This window comes from Rattus norvegicus, chromosome 1, assembly GCF_021556685.1.
Source record: "Rattus norvegicus strain SHRSP/BbbUtx chromosome 1, alternate assembly SHRSP_T2T, whole genome shotgun sequence".
Lineage (NCBI taxonomy): Eukaryota > Metazoa > Chordata > Mammalia > Rodentia > Muridae > Rattus > Rattus norvegicus.
The window spans coordinates 175780016-175798331 of record NC_141534.1 but is presented as its reverse complement, the minus strand read 5'-3'; the positions used below and the strand labels follow the sequence as shown (position 1 = coordinate 175798331).

Sequence of the window (18316 nt, the reverse complement as noted above, 5' to 3'; positions counted from 1 at the left end):
AGGAAGATTCACACTCATCTCCTGAACACTCATCTCCTGAACACGTTGCTTGGCCAGATCACTCTGGTTCTGGATGGAGGTCAAAGATAAGGAGTGGTTCACTTTCAGGATCGGACATCCTTGGAGGACCACTGTGGTCCATGTTGCCACTGAGGGCCCTGTATGGGTGAGTGATCGTGATGTGACTAGGGGCATAGTTGATGTCCATAGCCCATATTCTCACCCAATACCATGCAGATGTCTGTGACCTCTGCCGCAGCCGTGTTGATGTTCCTGGGTCATGGCTTGTATTACCACTGAAGGTTGTGCAGAAGGATGTCTGCAGTCTGTTCTGCATCCTGAAAAATTTTGATGTCTGTGGGCCATGCTGTTTCCAACGGCCATATTGATGTGAAGGGCCTGTGTTACCACCTGAAGCCATGGTGATGCCTGTGGTCTGGGCTGCCTCTGAGGATCTTATTTGTGGTCTTACTATAGCAAGGGACCATGTTTGTGGTCTGTGTTCTCCTCAGAAACCATGAGGAAGCCCCTGATCTGAGCTCCAGCTGAGTGTAAAGAGCAAGAAGGCTACTACAGCAGTCATATTGACTGCAGATATACAGTTGAGAAAGGGGGACATGGAAGGCTTCTGGGACAAACCCCTAGCCTAACTCCACCCCAACCCCCAAAATAACAGCCTAAAAAGGAAGCCATTAAGGAGAACTCCTAAATACTTGTGATAAAGATGCTGAAGTTTAGCTCTCCCTCAACAAATGATGGCTTCTGGTGGAGTTACAGGTGGAGAAAGACTCAGTTTTCTTTAAAGAGAGGCCGCTGGGAGTCTGACCATGCTCCAGAAAGTATTGCAGTTAAAATAAAGTTCATTGGTGGTGGGAAGTCACAGGGATGAGGAGAGGGCGGACATGAAAGGACTGAGGAAATGTGTGTGACTGAGGTGTATGATGTGAAATTCCCAAAGAATCAATAAAAATACTATTTTTAAAAAAATTTCTGAGATCAAGTGTAATGATGTACTTTTTTTTTTCATTTTTAATTTTAATGATTCTGTTTTCTTTCTAGAAAAAGGAATGTTCTGGGCATGGGAGCCTGAATGCTTTTTATACAGAGTCTTAAATTTACCTGGTTTGTTGCCCAAACTGTTCTTTCATCAAATTCCCTCCCTCTAGAGCACACTCTCATCCTGCCCCTAACTGTTTTCCTGTTTACAGTATCATCCAGTCTTTGCTCTCATCTCTTTCTGAGAGTGCTAGTGTGAATTCAGATCTCTCCTGTAAGGGGAGTTTATTCCTCACAGACACTCAAGGGAGTGATGCTCCACATCTGTTCTCCAGAGTGTTCCCCTTGGAGGGCCAACTCACAGCCCCTTGAGTCATTATATCAAATATGAGGTTGATTCCAAGTTGTTCAGGGACTGTCTCTCTAAGGCACAGAACTGGTATCATCTAATGTTATAAAATCAGCACTGAATCACTAAACCATGAATCAGTGGGTTTTGATTACTATTAAAACAGTTGATAATGTATGAAAATCCTAGAGTCAGTCATGAGGTAAGAAAGTACAGCCTCTGCTTGCATTGTGTGACTGTTAGAAAGTTCACAGTTCATATCACCAATGGCTGGAGATGCTGTGGAAGGGCCACCCCAGTGCTCAGGGGTCACAATGTAGAGCTCAGTTGTTTACATCATCAGTAGAATTTTGTTTTCGTGTCTGCTCATGTCTTCTTTGTTTTGTGACAGGCAAGTAGACAACAATTTAAGGAATAAGTACTTTGTGCATAACTAAACATCAAATCCTAAAAGTTTGTGACTAAGTTGCTTGGTCTAATATTTACTTTTCTCAGTGGGCTGGCTGAAGTATAAGGCAAGATCTACCTGCCTATTACCTGTTGGAGAGTTATTTAAGAACACTAGAGTCTTTTAATAATTGAGTGGCCATTCCTAGTTATTTTTTGGCCACTTGTGTTGTGGGTTTCACTGATGCTGTTTGTATTCTGATGTTAATTCTGCTTCCTCCAGAGGGGTTGACTCCATCAATCAGGTGATATCCTGTGAAACTTCTCCCCATTCTATCTGGTCAATAAAGGCTAGAGCCTGTGATTGGGCAGTGGAGGGGAAAAGTGGGACTGGAGGTTTGGGAGAGTGAGGGAGGAGAGGGAGTAGGAGATAAGGAGACAGAAGAGGAGAAGCAAGCCATGATGGAGCCATATGGCCAGGAAAAACTGCAAATAACAAATGGTCTCAGACCTGGGGAATAAGTTAACATAGTGCTAGATCTGCCCAATTTAGGCACACAGCTTATGATTGTAACTGGAATGTGTGTTCTTTATACAGGCTTCTTGGGGTTAGAAATTCCCACAACTTTTATGATAGTTTTTTTCCCTTGTGGAAACTTTGGCCTTTTAGTGTGTGTTTGTTTGTCTTTCATTTTTCACAATTATTTCACATCTATGAGGTACAGAGTCATATTTCTATAGTTGTATGCAATGTATAATGATTAGATTAGGACAGTTGGCATTCATGTTGCCTCATATATTTATATCTTTTTAGAAAAAAATTTAATTTTTATATATGAATGCATATTTGCATGTGTGTGTGCATATACATGTGTGTGAGTATATGTGTGTGTGTGTCTGTGTGTGTATGTGTGTTTGTGTTTTTGTGCCTATGAGTGTAGGAGCCCATGGAGGACAGAAGGCATTTGTTCTCCTGGAACTGGAGTTATAGGTGTCTGTGACCCTTTTATTGTGGATGCTGGTGACCAAACCTGGAAGTGTTGCTTCTCTGGAAGAGGGGCAAGTACTCTTAACCATTGAGGCATCTCTCCAGCCCTCAGACACTTATCTTGCTCTGGAACATCTCAAATCTTTATTAGTTGTTTTGAAATATACACTGAGTTGTTGGCAGTTATAGGCTTCCTAAGGTTATTAAAGATAATTTTATTTCATGAAGAATTTTTCTGAGTCCCATAAATGTTTCCTATTTTTTTATTTTTTTACCCTTTGAGATCGTAATATGATCACATAATGTCTCCTTTCCCCTTACCCTCTCACCTTCTTCCCCTCTTTAACATCCATGGCCTCTTTTTCTTTTACTGCTGTTGCACACATGCACACACATGTGTAATCCTAAACACATTAAATACAACCTGCTCAGTCTGTGTAATGTTAAAACCTGGTCAGTTTGATATGTTTAAAGTTGAGTATGCATTGCTATATTTGTGCTGTTGGAAAGAAATTTGAGTCTTGGTCAGTAGAGTCTATTTTTCCAATTTGAAGAGACAAATTTTCAAAGCCAAGTATGTGTGAGCATTGGGGTTGCTTCAGGCTTAGATATGTAAATATGGTCCAAATTAATAATAAATGAACTTTGTTTCCTAATGCTTTTCAGATCTGCAGTGATGTTGTGTTAGTCTACTGCTAATGCTGTCTGTCTGTGCTCCTGATCTCCTCATCTCTCCTGAATGACTTTGCTCTGGATTTCAGAACATTCCACACAGGTCTGTGGGCTCCATTCTCGTCCTATGGCATGATCAGGATCTGTGAGTAGGGGACGTCAGTCTTGCACCTTTGTCTTTCTGAATCAGGGGTTCTTCCATTGCAGCATCCTGAGGTTAGAACCATTACTTTCGCTCTGCTCCGTCCCCCGTTCCATACCTCGAAACTTCCCAATTGTTTTCCCACTGTAATATATTCTGGCTGGCTTCCCTTTTATGCATATTATGAATTAAAGATAAAGTCTAGATGTTTCTAAGTCTTGTATTATCAAAATATTGTATTAATGACTCTTATGAACCAAGAATGGTTGTAGGCACTGTGTGTAGGATGAACATAGCCCTTGCTCTCTGTTTATTCTGCTCTAGAAGTTAGGATTTTACATATGAAAATAAATGTCAGTTGGTAATACCAGGGTCAAATAGAGGTGAGTGTATGAGGTAGCGGTATGGTCTGTAGGAGGCAGTGTTTGCTCTTGCATTTGGTCAGGGGCATGCCAATTTTATGCAGCACACTTAGCTTCTCTTGACCTTGGGGTTCTGTGTTTGTGGCCACACAAAACCTTGGAAATGGTAGTTAATCCGAACTTGCAGAGCAATTAATATTTTTTTATGGACTTCTGCATGAATAGCGGCCTGGAGAGAAGGAAGAACATGACAAAGAGGGTTGAGTAGAAACTCTCAAATCAATCCAAAGTGACCTTAATGGACTTAGAAATATCTACAAGGGTCACAAGGAAGATACTTGGACATCTATCCCTAAAAGTGCAGTATCCAGGCTCATTCTAATAGAGCCTAGTTGCTCTAAGTTAGGAAGAAATCTGAAACCAATTCAAATATATGTGAATGTCACCTAATAAAGTTACATTTGACAAATACCTGCTTTGTTTGTTCCTATAAAATATGGAAAAATTTAACTGTTTAAACTACTTCATTCATTTTTACTTTGAATGTAATAAATATTTTCAATACATATTTAATTTTAAAACATGCATATTAGGTTATAAACATTTTGTGGATAACTTTTAAAGTCTATTTGATTTCTTACATTTTAATTTTGAGGGCTTTAAATTTTGTATTTAACTGAAGTAAATTTAAGTGAAATAAATAATACCTATTGTGAAAACACCTAGAAACATGTAATTTATCTTTACTTTAGATTATATTTAATTGTCATACTACTGTATAACTTGCAATAGAAAATGACAGTATTTTATATATTTCAGAATATATTTTTAATATAGAATTCTTCGTTTCTTTTATATTTGAAAGATTAATTTGTGCAAATGTATAACTGTTATCCAAATTGACAATGAGTGTTTTTGAGGGGATGGTCTCCTTTTATTATAATCTGCTATAACTCCTGGGGTGAATGCAGGCTGGACCTGAGATCAAGACTCCTTTCTTATATTTTATGCCTCTAAAAACAGCACAGGGCTCCATTATTGCATCAAGGGGGCAGAATGACAGCTCCGTGGCTGAGTTTATCCTCTTGGGCTTCTCTGCCTTTCCTGAACTCCAAGGGCAGATGTTTGGGGCTTTCCTAGTTATTTATCTGGTAACCCTGGTGGGAAATGCCACCATTGTCACTGTCATCCTCCTGGACCAGAGCCTGCACATCCCCATGTACCTGTTCCTGCAGAACTTATCTGTGGTGGAAATGAGTTTCAGTGCAGCCATCACGCCTGAAATGTTGGTAGTACTGACCACCGAGAAAGCAACCATTTCTTTTGGGGGCTGTTTTGCACAGATGTACTTCATTCTTCTCTTTGGTGGGACTGAGTGTTTCCTCCTTGGAGCAATGGCCTATGATCGATTTGCTGCAATCTGCCATCCTCTATCCTACCCAGTGATTATGAGCAAAAGGGTCTTTGTAAAATTAGTTATGTTCTCATGGGTATCAGGGATCATGGTAGCTACTGTGCAGACCACATGGGTGTTTAGCTTCCCCTACTGTGGCCACAAGGAAATTAACCATCTCTTCTGTGAGACTCCTCCTGTACTGGAACTCGCATGTGCAGACACCTTCCTGTTTGAAGTCTATGCTTTCACGGGCACCATTTTGATTGTCATGGTTCCCTTCCTGTTAATACTCTTGTCTTATACTCGAATTCTCTTTGCCATCCTGAGGATGCCATCCACTACAGGGAGGCAGAAGGCCCTTTCCACATGTGCCTCTCATCTCACCTCTGTCACCCTCTTCTATGGCACAGCCAGTATAACTTATCTGCAGCCCAAATCCAGGTATTCACCAGACACCAAGAAACTGATGTCATTGGCATACACACTGCTCACCCCTCTGCTGAATCCACTAATCTACAGCCTGAGGAACAAGGAGATGAAAAGGGCTGTGTTGAAATTATGGCAAAGAAAAGTGGCTTTACACACAGGATGATTTGTCGATGAACTAGGTGTTTTTTTTCTTAATCATGCTTTTGATGTCTATGGATTTTGAAGGTGATGAAAACAGAGTACTTTTTTTTTGTTAGACATCTTGATACCTTTATGTTTGGAAACAAATTGCATTATTCTTTTTTAATATTGTAGTCAATTGTTTTGTAAAGAGGTATATTATTCTGAAACATATGATTCACAGTGTATTGATCCACTTTTTATTATTGACATACTGATCATTGTTACAGTGTTGCCAATAAGGCCATTCTTCAATAAACACCTAATTCTTTATGCTAATATGCTTGGCAATTTTATGTTGGTGTGTTAGACTCTTCAAAGAGTACCTGATAAAATGAGTGATCTTCTTATTATATATTTAAAATCTTAAAGTTGAATTTATTTATTATTTGTGTGTATGTAGACTTGTGGGCATGCCATGGTACATGTGAAGGCCACAGGTTCTTTGCTAGGAAGCAGCATTGACATGCAATCGTAAGTGGGACATAGTGGGAAACTGTGTCCATTTTGCAAGAGTTCTATTTGGATGTCCTAGCTGTTTTAAAGCACATGGTGTTGGTGTTGGCTTTGTGTGGCTTGTGCTCGATGGCATCCTCACTGGTTTCCCACGGCTTGCTGAGCTTCCTCTACATCACCAATGTGAATGTCTACCAGATGGCCTGATGAACATTCAAGGCTGCAACCTCTTCTGCATTCCAGAGAATTATTAGACTCTAGTAAGATACAAACAAACAAAAACAAAAAACCTACTATTCCTATCAGAACCTCTTTTATACCCCTGAGGGTAAGGAAGGGGCAATTGTGGGCCATGTCATTGCTGAAATGGAAGAGGACTCTGATGATATCCCCCATGGACAGACTGGTTGTAAAATGCTTGTACCAGGGCATTGGCTTGGCTCAGTAGATAGATCAGGCCTAATGGACCATGATTGAGAACTTCAGTGCTAAGTGTTTGTCCCTGCATGTCACAAAGATCAAGCAGAGAGCTTTGCACCTTTATTCTGACACATTTAACCTCCAGACTGGTGACATAGGACCCAATTAACTATGCAGATGGGAAGATACTTATGTTATGAAGTGGTGTGTGTATCTAAAGTTGAATGAGCTTGGTTAGCAGCTGATGATAATAAAGTATGTGGTATTAACCTTTAAGGAGAAACCAGAGATTCAGAGCGTCACAGTCCTTGGTTCTGATGAGGCTTGTCTGCAGGAGAATCTGACTGGAAAGAACAGTTGTGGGGCAGCAAGAACAACACTGATATCTAGGACAGTTCACAGGCTCTGAAGAGCCTGTTTGGGCACCAGAGGTTTCTGTTATATTTGCATTCTGGCTCCTAGCTGTCTGCTCTGCAGTATCTGAGATCATCTCCTAGTGATGTGAATGGCGTCAGATCTTAGCACCATCTTTTCCATGACCTACTTTCCTCATAAAGGCACGCTTGGACACAGAACCTATTGTGAAGCAGCCAAGGGAGGTGGAGACCTGCTGTGATGAACTTTCCTTGGTTGACTTATCCCATGCTGGGTCTGTTTGCTGTTTTCGGGGCTGGGTTTTGGTGATCCTATTGGTATCTCCTAGAATGTCATATAGGAAGCAGGGATAACTATGAAAGCATTTGACATTTTTTATGTTTATTTTTTTCATTCTGGGAGAGGTCAGGACCATCAAGTTAGATCTTATGCCCCACTCCATCTTTTCCAGTGTGTTAACTATTCTTTCCTGCCTTCTCTCAAAACTGCTCATGTGTTATCGTGCGTGCGTGTGTGTGTGTGTGTGTGTGTGTGTGTGTGTGTGTGTGTGTGTGTGTGTATTTCCTTTCCCAACAGAAGAAAGTGATAACTATTGGACTTCTAATACAGAGGCACGATTTGAAAATTTTAAGAAAGGTACTAAATTGGAATAGTGGGTGGGTGGGAGTGGGAACATCCTCATAGAAGCAGAGGGATGGGGAAAGGGATATGGAGAGGGGAGAAAGGGGATAACATTTGAAATGTAAATACATAAAATATCCAAGAAAAATAAAATAAAAAAGCAAATAGTACAAAGGTACTTTTCAAGCAAACAGAAAATGTATTATGCTCTAAAAAAGGAACCACAGCTTGAGCACATAGATATACAGCTTGTTCTGGAATGCACCACATAAACCCACTCTGGGAAAATGCACAGTCAGCTTCTATGCGAGTTGGATGCTTCTAGTATAAAATGTGACAGAGCAGAAATCAATTTTGTTTTGCAGCTATTGCAAAGGCCATAGATAAGGAATAGAGAGATGTGAACAACTACTGGGAAGTGTAAACACAAAGGACTAATAAAGAGACCCCATCCCACAGAGGGAAAAAAAGAAAAAATACATAAAAAATAAACTAGGACAAATTAAACAAATGAAGGAAACAAAACTAGCTGGCAATCATAGAAGTTAATAATCCTAGCACTTTGAAGGTCAAAATAGGAGAACCATAAATTCTAGATCAGTCTGGGCTACATAAAAATCAACTGGAACACCGATAAGGAAGGGGAGGGGGGAGGGGGATGTTTGCCCGGAAACCGGGAAAGGGAATAACACTCGAAATGTATATAAGAAATACTCAAGTTAATAAAAAAAATAAAAAAGAAATTGTATTAGAATTTCAAGTTTTTAAATAAATGATATTAATAAAGTTACATAGCACAAAAAAAATCAACTCCATTTTCAAAATCAAATGTTCAAACACAAATAGAACCAAACACACAAAATATAAAAACAAGAGAAAACATAAAGAAAATCCTAATTTTAATGCTGGTTCTGATGTCTTTTCATTCTTTGAAATTTACTTGTCTTTACTGAGAGAGAATAGGATTGTTCTGTATAAAAGGTCGGGGTGATGATGACTGTGTGTTGGCGGGAATGTTACTTCATTAGAGACAATCGAAGATCAGCTATAATGAGACTATTAGTGAGTTAACGCAGCGCTCAGCACCTTCCTCAAGATGAGGAAGGAGGGTTCCTTGAGCCCAGGATTTGGGGATGGTTTGATGAGAAACATAATTAGACACTGCTTTTGAAAAAGAAAAAGAATGAAAGAAAAAAGAAAAAGGGAAATAAAAATAAAAATAAAAATAAAATGTTCCCAGTACAGCCATCACAGTACCCTTGATGAAACGGTGTGTAAGTGTTAGGAACGCTTCTGTGCTGGGTGCCGTTTCAGGATCCTTACCTTTCTGTCTCCCTTCCCTCATATTATGTGAGACACTACTCAGATCCCATTATGAGTCAATCCTTCCATTACTTTCCCCTTTTCTAGGGATGTGCTGGACCCCTTTTGTAGTTCCAGAAGTCTGTAGTTTTAATTAAAACTTTATTATTAAAAAATGCAAGTAAAACTATCACTTGGTTAAATTCACAAGACCCAACATCTATGTAGCTCAATGAAATTCTACATGGTCAGCCATTCTGAAGCTGCTGAGCTGCCTGGGCATTTTACACTTTTACTCTCCAGTGTAGCTTTATGTATTACTCACCACCGAAACCAGAAAAATCCATGTCAGACTTAGAACTAGAAAAACAACGGCTTTCTATCCTCTGCGGTCTGTATCTTCTCTTCGCTCCTTTCTCTCATGGCTTTCCTGTAGCCCTGGCTGGCCTCAAATGTGATCAGCAGCTGCTTCTGACCCTTCCTCCTCCATCTCCATCACATTTGGCTGAGTGTATTTTTCACCTGAGTTATTTTAAGTTCTTTTGATTCTTGTTTAACTGAGTCTGACATTTCTGGTCTCTCTCTAGCTACACCTTCCCACAACTATTCTGCTAACCTGTCCTATGACACTGTATTTTGATTTTTAAAAATTAATTTCCTTTAAACCCCAATTTTGTTATTTTTATCTTTTTTATTGTTATGTAATATTGGCTATGAGCATTTATCTATTTTGTGATTGCCTTTTGTAAAATCATTGCTCCATAGCTTTTTAGATATTCTTAGACGTTGAGCCAGTAAGATGGCTCAGTGTGTAAAATGTATTGGCCATGAAGTGTGATAACCTACTTGAGTTTGGTCACCAAAACACACATGATGGAAGGAAAGAACCTCCTATAGCAAGTGTCCTCTTACCTTTCATATGCACAAAGTGGTATCATGTGCACACATACATGCACACACAAATACACAGATATGCATACATGTATGCATACGCACACATACTCACAGACACCCATGCATGCACAGGCACGTATACACACACACACATGAAATCATATTCTTAGCTCTATTTTTTGGTGACAGTTTATATCTGCTCTCTGTCACTTTCTTCAATAATCTTTATACATTGATTTTCTCATTTTTCATCAACTAGTGTTCAAATTACTGCGATGTGCAATCTCTATGGGACAGCTCCCATGCCTGTGAAGGATGTGTTCTTTATTGACCATTTGGTTTTTTAAAATTGGATATTTTATTTATTTATATTTCAAATGTTATTCCCTTTCCTGGTTTCCCCTCCTTAAACCCCCTATCCCATTTTCCCTTTCCCCTTCTTCTAGAGGTGCTCCCCCACCCACCCACTCCCAACTCACTGCCCTGGCATTCCCTTACACTGGGGCATCAAGCCTTCACAAGACTAAGGGACTCCCCTCCCATTGATGCCAGATAAGACCATCCTCTGCTACATATGTGGCTGGAGCCATGGATCCCTCCATGTGTACTCTTTGGTCAGTGGTTTAGTCCCTGGTAGCTCTGGTGGGGTCTGGTTGATTGATATTGTTGTTCTTCCTATGGGGTTGGAAACCCCTTTGGCTCCTTCAGTTCTTTCCCTAACTCCTCCATTGGGGACCTGGCACTCAGTCCAATGGTTGGCTGTGAGCATCTGCCTCTGTATTTGTCAGGCTCTGACAGAGCCTCTCAGGAGACAGCTATCTCAGGCTCCTGTTAGGAAGCACTTCTTGACATCTGCAATAGTGTCTGGGTTTGGTTTGATCATTTGTTTATCCATGGTGTTTGTCTGGAGAAGGACACCCACATTTCCCTGTGAGCAGAAATGACTCAGGGCATGCAGAAACACTCCCCACAAGCTTGTGCTGAGCAAGGCAGATTTCATGATTCCAATCTGTAGTTCATTAAGAGCTCAGGTGATATGCACACACTTCAAAGCTTGAAACTTGCTGCCCATGATACAGATTTTATCTTCAGACTGAAGGGGAGTTTTCTCTCCTCCTCTGCTCTTCTGCTGTCAGAACACTGGAGCTCACAGAACACAAGGTCTCACTCATCCGGGCTTCCCTGAAATTACAGTAGTTGAGTGATCTGTGGTCATCCACACCTACTTTCTCTCTTCTGTCAAAACAGGTCCAGGGAAACCTTTATTATTATCTTCCCACACAGCTCTCATTGCTGGAACAAGAGGACCATGGCATCTGCCCTCCTGGGTATGACGTTGCCATGATTTGGTGTGCATGAGATGTAGGAGTAGAAGGCTCTACTGGCATCCCCACAGGGACTTCCCAGATCCAAGAGTTAGCCTGACACAATTAAGATTTTAGAGGGAAGAAATAGGAAGCACAGTTAGACACTTACATACTGGTTTGAACTGACAATAGTGAGTTGTGAAGAAGCAAATGGATTATGTGGGAAGCCTACAGGAATGACTTTTTAAAAAACAAAACAATACTGGCTCTGTGTGGAATCCTTACAGTCAACGTTTCATTCTTGAGAACAAGAATGCTGCATCTTTCCATGAGGACTCCATCTCCTGCTTTTGAGGGTCAACAGGAAGGTCAGAGTGACCTTGTACCTGCTGTTGTTGGGAGCGATGCCCTTAAAACCCTCCATTGTTGATGTTAATATTATAGTATGACTGGGTTCATGGAAAATCCCCAGCCAGCTGCAGAAGACTAATACAAATCTGGTGGGCAGGATGCCCAGTGATATGACAAACCTGTGACCTTTTTGAGAATCCAACATCCTGCTGACTTATGATATGACAAACTTGTGACCTTTCTGAAAAACCAACATCCTGTTGACATTAGATGACCACAAGAGTACTGTGTCCTTGGCTTGCATAGATGCTTCCCACTTCCCCCTCCCTCTGTTACCCCTGCTATGGTATAAATTCAGCCTTCGGAAAAAATAAATTTGTCACCTTGATCAGATTCTTGTCTTGGCGTCCTTCTTTGTGTCTCTTGTCCCCCCTTCTCTTCCAGGTACCCTCTGCATTCTCATTGACTATCCTGCAGGATGGAGTATGCTGTTTTTCTTTAATTTCAATACTCAGCAGGAAAGATCAGCTAACTCTAACCCTTTTGAGAATTTCCTAGACTAATACAAAGACATCTGTATTTCTGTACCACCCTGAAGGTGTGGGTGTCTGTGGTGGGGTCTGGTAATGTGCTTCTCTACAGGCCCTCTGGGTCTTTGATGCTGGTGACAGGGAATACCACTCTGAGAAACACGCTCAGAGACCACGGATCTTGTCTTTGTTTCATTGTCATTGATTCATATTTTCTGACCGCCCTCCACCCACTCATTTTGACCTCATAGAATCTCTGTCATATTGTAAGTTATACTCTGGTTATTAAAATACGAAATTTAGATTCCAGCTTCTCATTCATTTGTTTCTGTGCAGTTTTGTGCAGAGAGAGGAGGACTGACTCTCTCTCTCTCTCTCTCTCTCTCTCTCTCTCTCTCTCTCTCTCTCTCTCTCTCTCCCTCCCTCTTTTTCCCCTCCTGTATTTTTAAAGATGGGGTTTCATGTGTGGTTCAAGCTGACCTTGGACTTGGGACTTAGAATCCTTCTGCCCCTAGAATGCTGGAATTTCAGGTGTGTTCCTAATGCCTTTTCCATTAATTTCCATGAATTTCATTTTCCACTTTACAAATCTTGTTTTTTACTCACCACAAAAGAAATTCCAGCAGGAAATGCAGTAAATACAAACTACTTCTCAAAAGTCTCTCCACTATCCTCTCCACTCCTGTTGCTAGAAACAGTCCGTCTAAGCTCATTCATGAATGATCCGCCTGACAGTTCCAGTGGTCTAAAAACACTGGTATGTGTACATGTTAATTGTTTCTTGTTTGTTTTTACAAAATAATGGTAGACAGTCACATCCCATGCTTGCCATTTTGTTTTTCTATTCAGTTTTTCTTTTTGAGTTTTGACTTGATTCAGTTTAAATGCAATAGTGCTTCCATATGACTCCTAAGATTTTGGAACATATTGAAATCCTACATTGCATACCACACAGTAAATATATTTATAGGTTTGTATATTGGTTATAGAATGGCTTCAAAGGGTTAAGAGGCTGCAGTAGAGTTCGAAAGCTTCCAGAGGAGGGTGGATAGAAGTGTAAGGAGAGCCTGTATTGATAAGATGAGGATCAGAACAGAGCTGCAGATAAAAACTCAAGGAAGCAGAGGAGATCCTGAGTGTCATAGCTTTAACAGGGAAGTTATAAAGTTGAGTTCAGCTACAAGGGGGAAAGGGCAGGGTCAGATGAGAAATGGGTTGGTGGGTGGATGGCAGGTCCAGAGAAGCAGACAGGACGACTGTCATATAGCCATCAAGTAGATTCCTGCAACAGCACAGGTTGAGCTAAATACACCCCTGAAAAAAAAGTGGAGAATTCTCTGCCAGTGAGTCCTTGAAGCACAAACAGAGTGGTCAGTTGACAGGTCAGTGGAGGCCACATCCATCTCAGTTCTAACTGTTCATTGTGAGGTTCAGGTGAGGAAACTATACCCATTTCTTAGTCTTGTATGTCTGGTATCTGTGGAAACTAAAATATATTCATATACCTTTATAATATCAATTCTCCCAGGTAAATTTGTGGATTGGCACCTTTTTCTACTTCCAGGAATAATACTATTTATCAGCCTGTGCTGTGTGGCTGGTTCTGCACATGAGTTCAGGTCCCATCCTTAAAATGGAGTTGAACACTGCTTGGAAAATGGAATCTTCATCAGAACTCACAGAAATAAGGGTCTCTACAGGAAAGGCTCAGTCTGAGACTCTATTGCTTTATATAACATGGAGCAACTTAGAGCAGATTAGCTTGATCTCAACAGATATTTGAGGTAGGAATAATGCAAGTCTGTGTTTGGCAGTGCTTCCTGTCCCTGAAACATGTAATTGCTGCATGGTTTGTGTGTGTGTGTGTGTGTGTGTGTGTGTGTGTGTGTGTGTGTCTGTGTGTGTGTATGTTTTCTTGGTGTGAATTATGAGAATGAAAACTTTATCTTTTAAGACAAGTGGTCTACTTCATGCTTGACAGAGATCAAATAGAACTCATATCTGAGTGTCATCCAGTCCTATTTTTTTTTCTGGAAGAGAAAGCTTTCTTGGAAAGGAAACTCCTCCCCCAAATTAGAGGTAAGCAATAGATAAGTAGATATCCCTTTAATTCTGGCAAATCCCCTCTGTAGGCTTATGCAACTCTGAGCTCTCCTGGGGAGAAGCAAATGATCTCTCACCATTCTACTCCACATACACAAAATCCTGAGTCATATGCTCTATGAGATTAATAATCTAATTTCTGGGGACTGTAGAGATGGCTCATTGGTTCAGAGCACTGACTACTCTTACAGAGGTCCTGAGTTCAATTCCTAGCCACCACATGGTAGCTCACAACAATCTGTAATGGCATGCAATACCTCTTCTAGTGTGTCTGAAGAGAGTGACAGTGTACTCATATACATCAAGTAAATAAGTCTTAACATTTTTTTCCTCTTTTACAGAGAAAGTGACAGAAGCAGAGTTTAGCTCAGTGCCAGTCAATTCAGTCAAGAATTCATGTCTGAGCTCAACTGTAATATTTTTTTCCTACAGCATTTCAGTAATTTCATTATTTTCTAGAATGGGTGAAAGTTATGGGTGTGTAAACAGGAAGACTTCCTACTCAGTGGGCTTTTGTTTTTATTGGATATTTTTTATTTACATTTCAAATGTTATTCCCTTCCCTGGTTTCGCATCTATAAATCCCCATCCCACTCCTCTCCCCCTTTTTCTATAAAGGTGTTCCCCCTCCCCAACCATCCCTCTTCTCACATCCCCGCCCTGACATTTCCCTACACTGGGAGATTGAGCCTTGGCAGGACCAAGGGCTTCTTCTCTCATTGGTGCCCAACAAAGCCACCCTCTGTTGCATATGCAGCTGGAGCCATAGGTCTGCCTAGTGTAGTCTTATATCTACCTGTGTCACTTCTCACTGTTGCATAGACTGTCCACTCTATCCAACCAAATCCTCTCCCTCTAGGCCACACTTACTCATTTCCCCCTTCTTCCATGCTCTGCCTCTGATTATCATTTCCTAGAGGGAGATGTCATGGTGTAGTCAAATCTTTCCTGTAAGAGGTGTATATTCCCCAGGGACATTTGAAGAGTCACTACTAAGCTTGTTCTCTTGAGCTTTCTCGCCCAAGAGGCCAAGCAATAGTCTCTTAAGTCATTATGTCAAATAGGAGCAGATCCTTCCCAAGTTCTTCAAGGGGGAGCCCAAAGGCACAGGACTTGATAATGTCATGTGAAAATCCTCGAGACAGCCATGAGGTATTAGAGCACAGCCTCTGCTTGTGCTGTGTGTCTATTAGAGGGTTTCCTTCATGATTCTTGTCACTGGTGACTGGAGATGATGAGCAAGAGAGATACTTCAGTGTTTAGAGGTCTCTAAGCATGACTGAGTCATTAGGATCAAGAGACTTTTTGTCCTGAGGCCTGATGATTTCTTCTTCTTCTTCTTCTTCTTTTTTGAGAGGAGAACAGACAATGATCTCAGGAATAAGTACTTTACATGCACTAACCATCAAGTCCTAGAAGGTTCCGACTGGTATACTAGGTCAGTGAGCAAATACTTTTCTCCATGTGCAAGGTGAAGCTTAAACAAAAGAAAGCTTGCCTGGCACTACCAATTACAATTATTTACAATGTTAGAGTGTTTTAGTAACGGAGAAAGCATTTATGGTCAGTTCATCTTAACCTTAATGATAGTTCTTTTGTGTTTAGTTTTTAAATATGTTTGTTTTTTATGTACTTATGAAGAACAGAGTCACAAGTCAGTACTTGTATATAATGTGCTATGGTCACAGCAGGACAGTTAGCATTTCTGTCATCTCAGACTTATCTTTCCTTTGTACTGGGGACATTCCAAACCTTTACTAGTTGTATTGAAATGCACAGTGAATTGTTAATTGTCTGCTGTAGCTATCCTACCATGCTATTAAAGAGAGTTTTATTCTATTATACACTGTTAGTTGGCTTCATGGAGGTTTTAAAAATAAAATATTTTTTATTAAATTAATTATCAATCACCTTTATACATATAGATTTGAGTACAGATGAAATTCCAACTTTCTCAGAGACTATATTAGCTGCTGTAGATTGTGTGTGTGTGTGTGTGTGTGTGTGTGTGTGTGTGTGTGTGTGTCTGTGCCTGCAAGCATGAGTATGCTTTCATGCATATGGAGACCGGAGCCTAGTGTGTGTTCCTTAGGAGCTTGTTTTTTGAGACAAGGTCTCCTGCTGAGGCTTAGGTCCTGCTGATGTAATAGTCTGGCTGACCAGTGAGTCCCAGGGAAGTTCCTGTCTCTATCTGCCAAGAATTGGGATTAGAATTGTACACCACCATGCCACACTTTTTGTGTGGATTCCAGTTATTGAATCTTACTTAGATCTTCATGATTTCACAGCAAGCACATTACCAATTGAGCTACCACTTCACTAGTAGCCCCAATTTTAGGAGTTTTTGATTGTAAGAATTGATACAGGCAATTGGTTAGAGTCTATGTTCATGGTCCAATTCAAGAATAAATAAACTTGCCTTCTACTCCTTACTAATGTCCTACAGATCTGGACTGAAGGCCATGGTGCATATCTTCAAATGGCCATGTCTCTGTGATTCTGGCCTCCTCATCTCCCTCAGTAAATGTCCTCTGCATTTCAGAACATCACACAGAGAACAGAAGCCTCCAGTCTAACCCTGTGGCATCATTCCAGGACCTTCTGAGTTGAGCAAATCAGTCTTCATCCTTCCATCTTTCTTTTCCTACCCGTGTAGCCCTTCTACCATGACAACCCATGGTTAAGCTTGTTATCTCTTCTTGTCAGGTATATACTAAGATTCCCTCATTTAATTTTCCAAGCCAGATATTATTACTTCTCAATTTTTCCATACTCTGCTATGTACTAGCTTCTACTTTCTTTTAGACTCCCCTTTTAATTAAAGATAGAGCCTAGATTTTTCCCAATTTCCTTTTTTTCTAGAATATGTCAAATGTCTTCAATATTCTACAATATGTCTTCTACAATATGTCTTAATATTTCTTATGATCCTGGGACTGTTGCAGGTATCGCACATAAATGCTAGAAACTAACACAATCTTTGTTCTTCATAGTTGTGTATGGGGTAGGATTTTAATATACAACAATACTATGACAGCTGTTAATAAGAGGAACAGAGTTAGAGGCAAGAGATGATGTCCCGAGGTGTGGGTGGCATATCTTATCTAGCGTGCTTCCAGAGACTTATGCCTGTTTTATGTAGTGCCCTTAACTCTTACTAAATTGTAGAAGCTACCACAATAGTGTGACTATATAGTGCCTAGAAAATGATAGCTACTTGATGAGGGTTTACTGAGTAAGTAATTAATGATTTTATGAACTTCCTGAAGTAGAGAAGGTTGGAGAGATGGACAAGAGATAAAAGGTGTAGAGAGTGAATACCTTTAGAAGAGAATTTCATAATGACCCTTAGATAGACCTTTTCTTTTGCTATTATGGTCATGAAGAGGGACTCCAGCATTTAGTCCTAAAAAATTAAAATATCACTTAGGTAAATTTCAAGAGAATTGGTCACTTTCATTCTAGGCTGAAGCCAGTAAGCTTGAAACTCACTCAAACATGTTGGTGTCACCTAATATAGATAAATTTAACGTATAACACCATCTATGCATTTCTATGGAATGTTGATCACTACCTGTCAAAACTACCCTAAGCATTTTAAGTGTAACAAATATCTCAAATAAATGTGCTGTTATAGCTGAATGATTAATCTCTCTTCTCTACATGCTATCTTCCATGTCTTAAAATTTTATATTTAACACAGTTAAGTAAAAGACATATCTCTAACAAAAGTATGGGGGGAGAAATAGAATTATAAATTATTTGTATTTACTTTAAGGCTATGATTTAATTCAAGTATATAGTATTCTATGACATTTTATGCTTTTCACACTAAATTTCTAAGGCAGAATCATTATTTCCCCTTTTATGTATAAAAGATTCACTAATCCAATTGTTTAGCTATTCTCCAAACTTAAAATAGATAATTTTGTGTGGATGGTCTTCTCTTATAATGCTCTGTCAGAATTCTTCAGGAGAATGGAAGCTGGAGCCAGGACTGTGACTTTATTCTTCCACACAGTGTTCCTAAGAATGACACAGGGCTCCACTACAGCA

The 18316-nt window shown here is 40.1% G+C and overlaps 1 protein-coding gene across 1 annotated transcript; it reads left to right on the top strand.

Annotated features, from left to right (window-relative positions):
* The first annotated feature begins 4903 nt into the window (after positions 1 to 4903).
* Or10a3 (olfactory receptor family 10 subfamily A member 3) lies at positions 4904 to 5884 on the top strand. The gene has a single exon (NM_001000224.1). The coding sequence runs from the start codon at positions 4904 to 4906 to the stop codon at positions 5882 to 5884; it is 981 nt and encodes a 326-aa protein (NP_001000224.1).
* The last annotated feature ends 12432 nt before the right edge of the window (positions 5885 to 18316 follow it).

Excerpts from the sequence above, each read along its gene's own strand:
- Or10a3 (NM_001000224.1), top strand. The coding sequence starts at position 4,904 with ATGCCTCTAAAAACAGCACAGGGCTCCATTATTGCATCAAGGGGGCAG.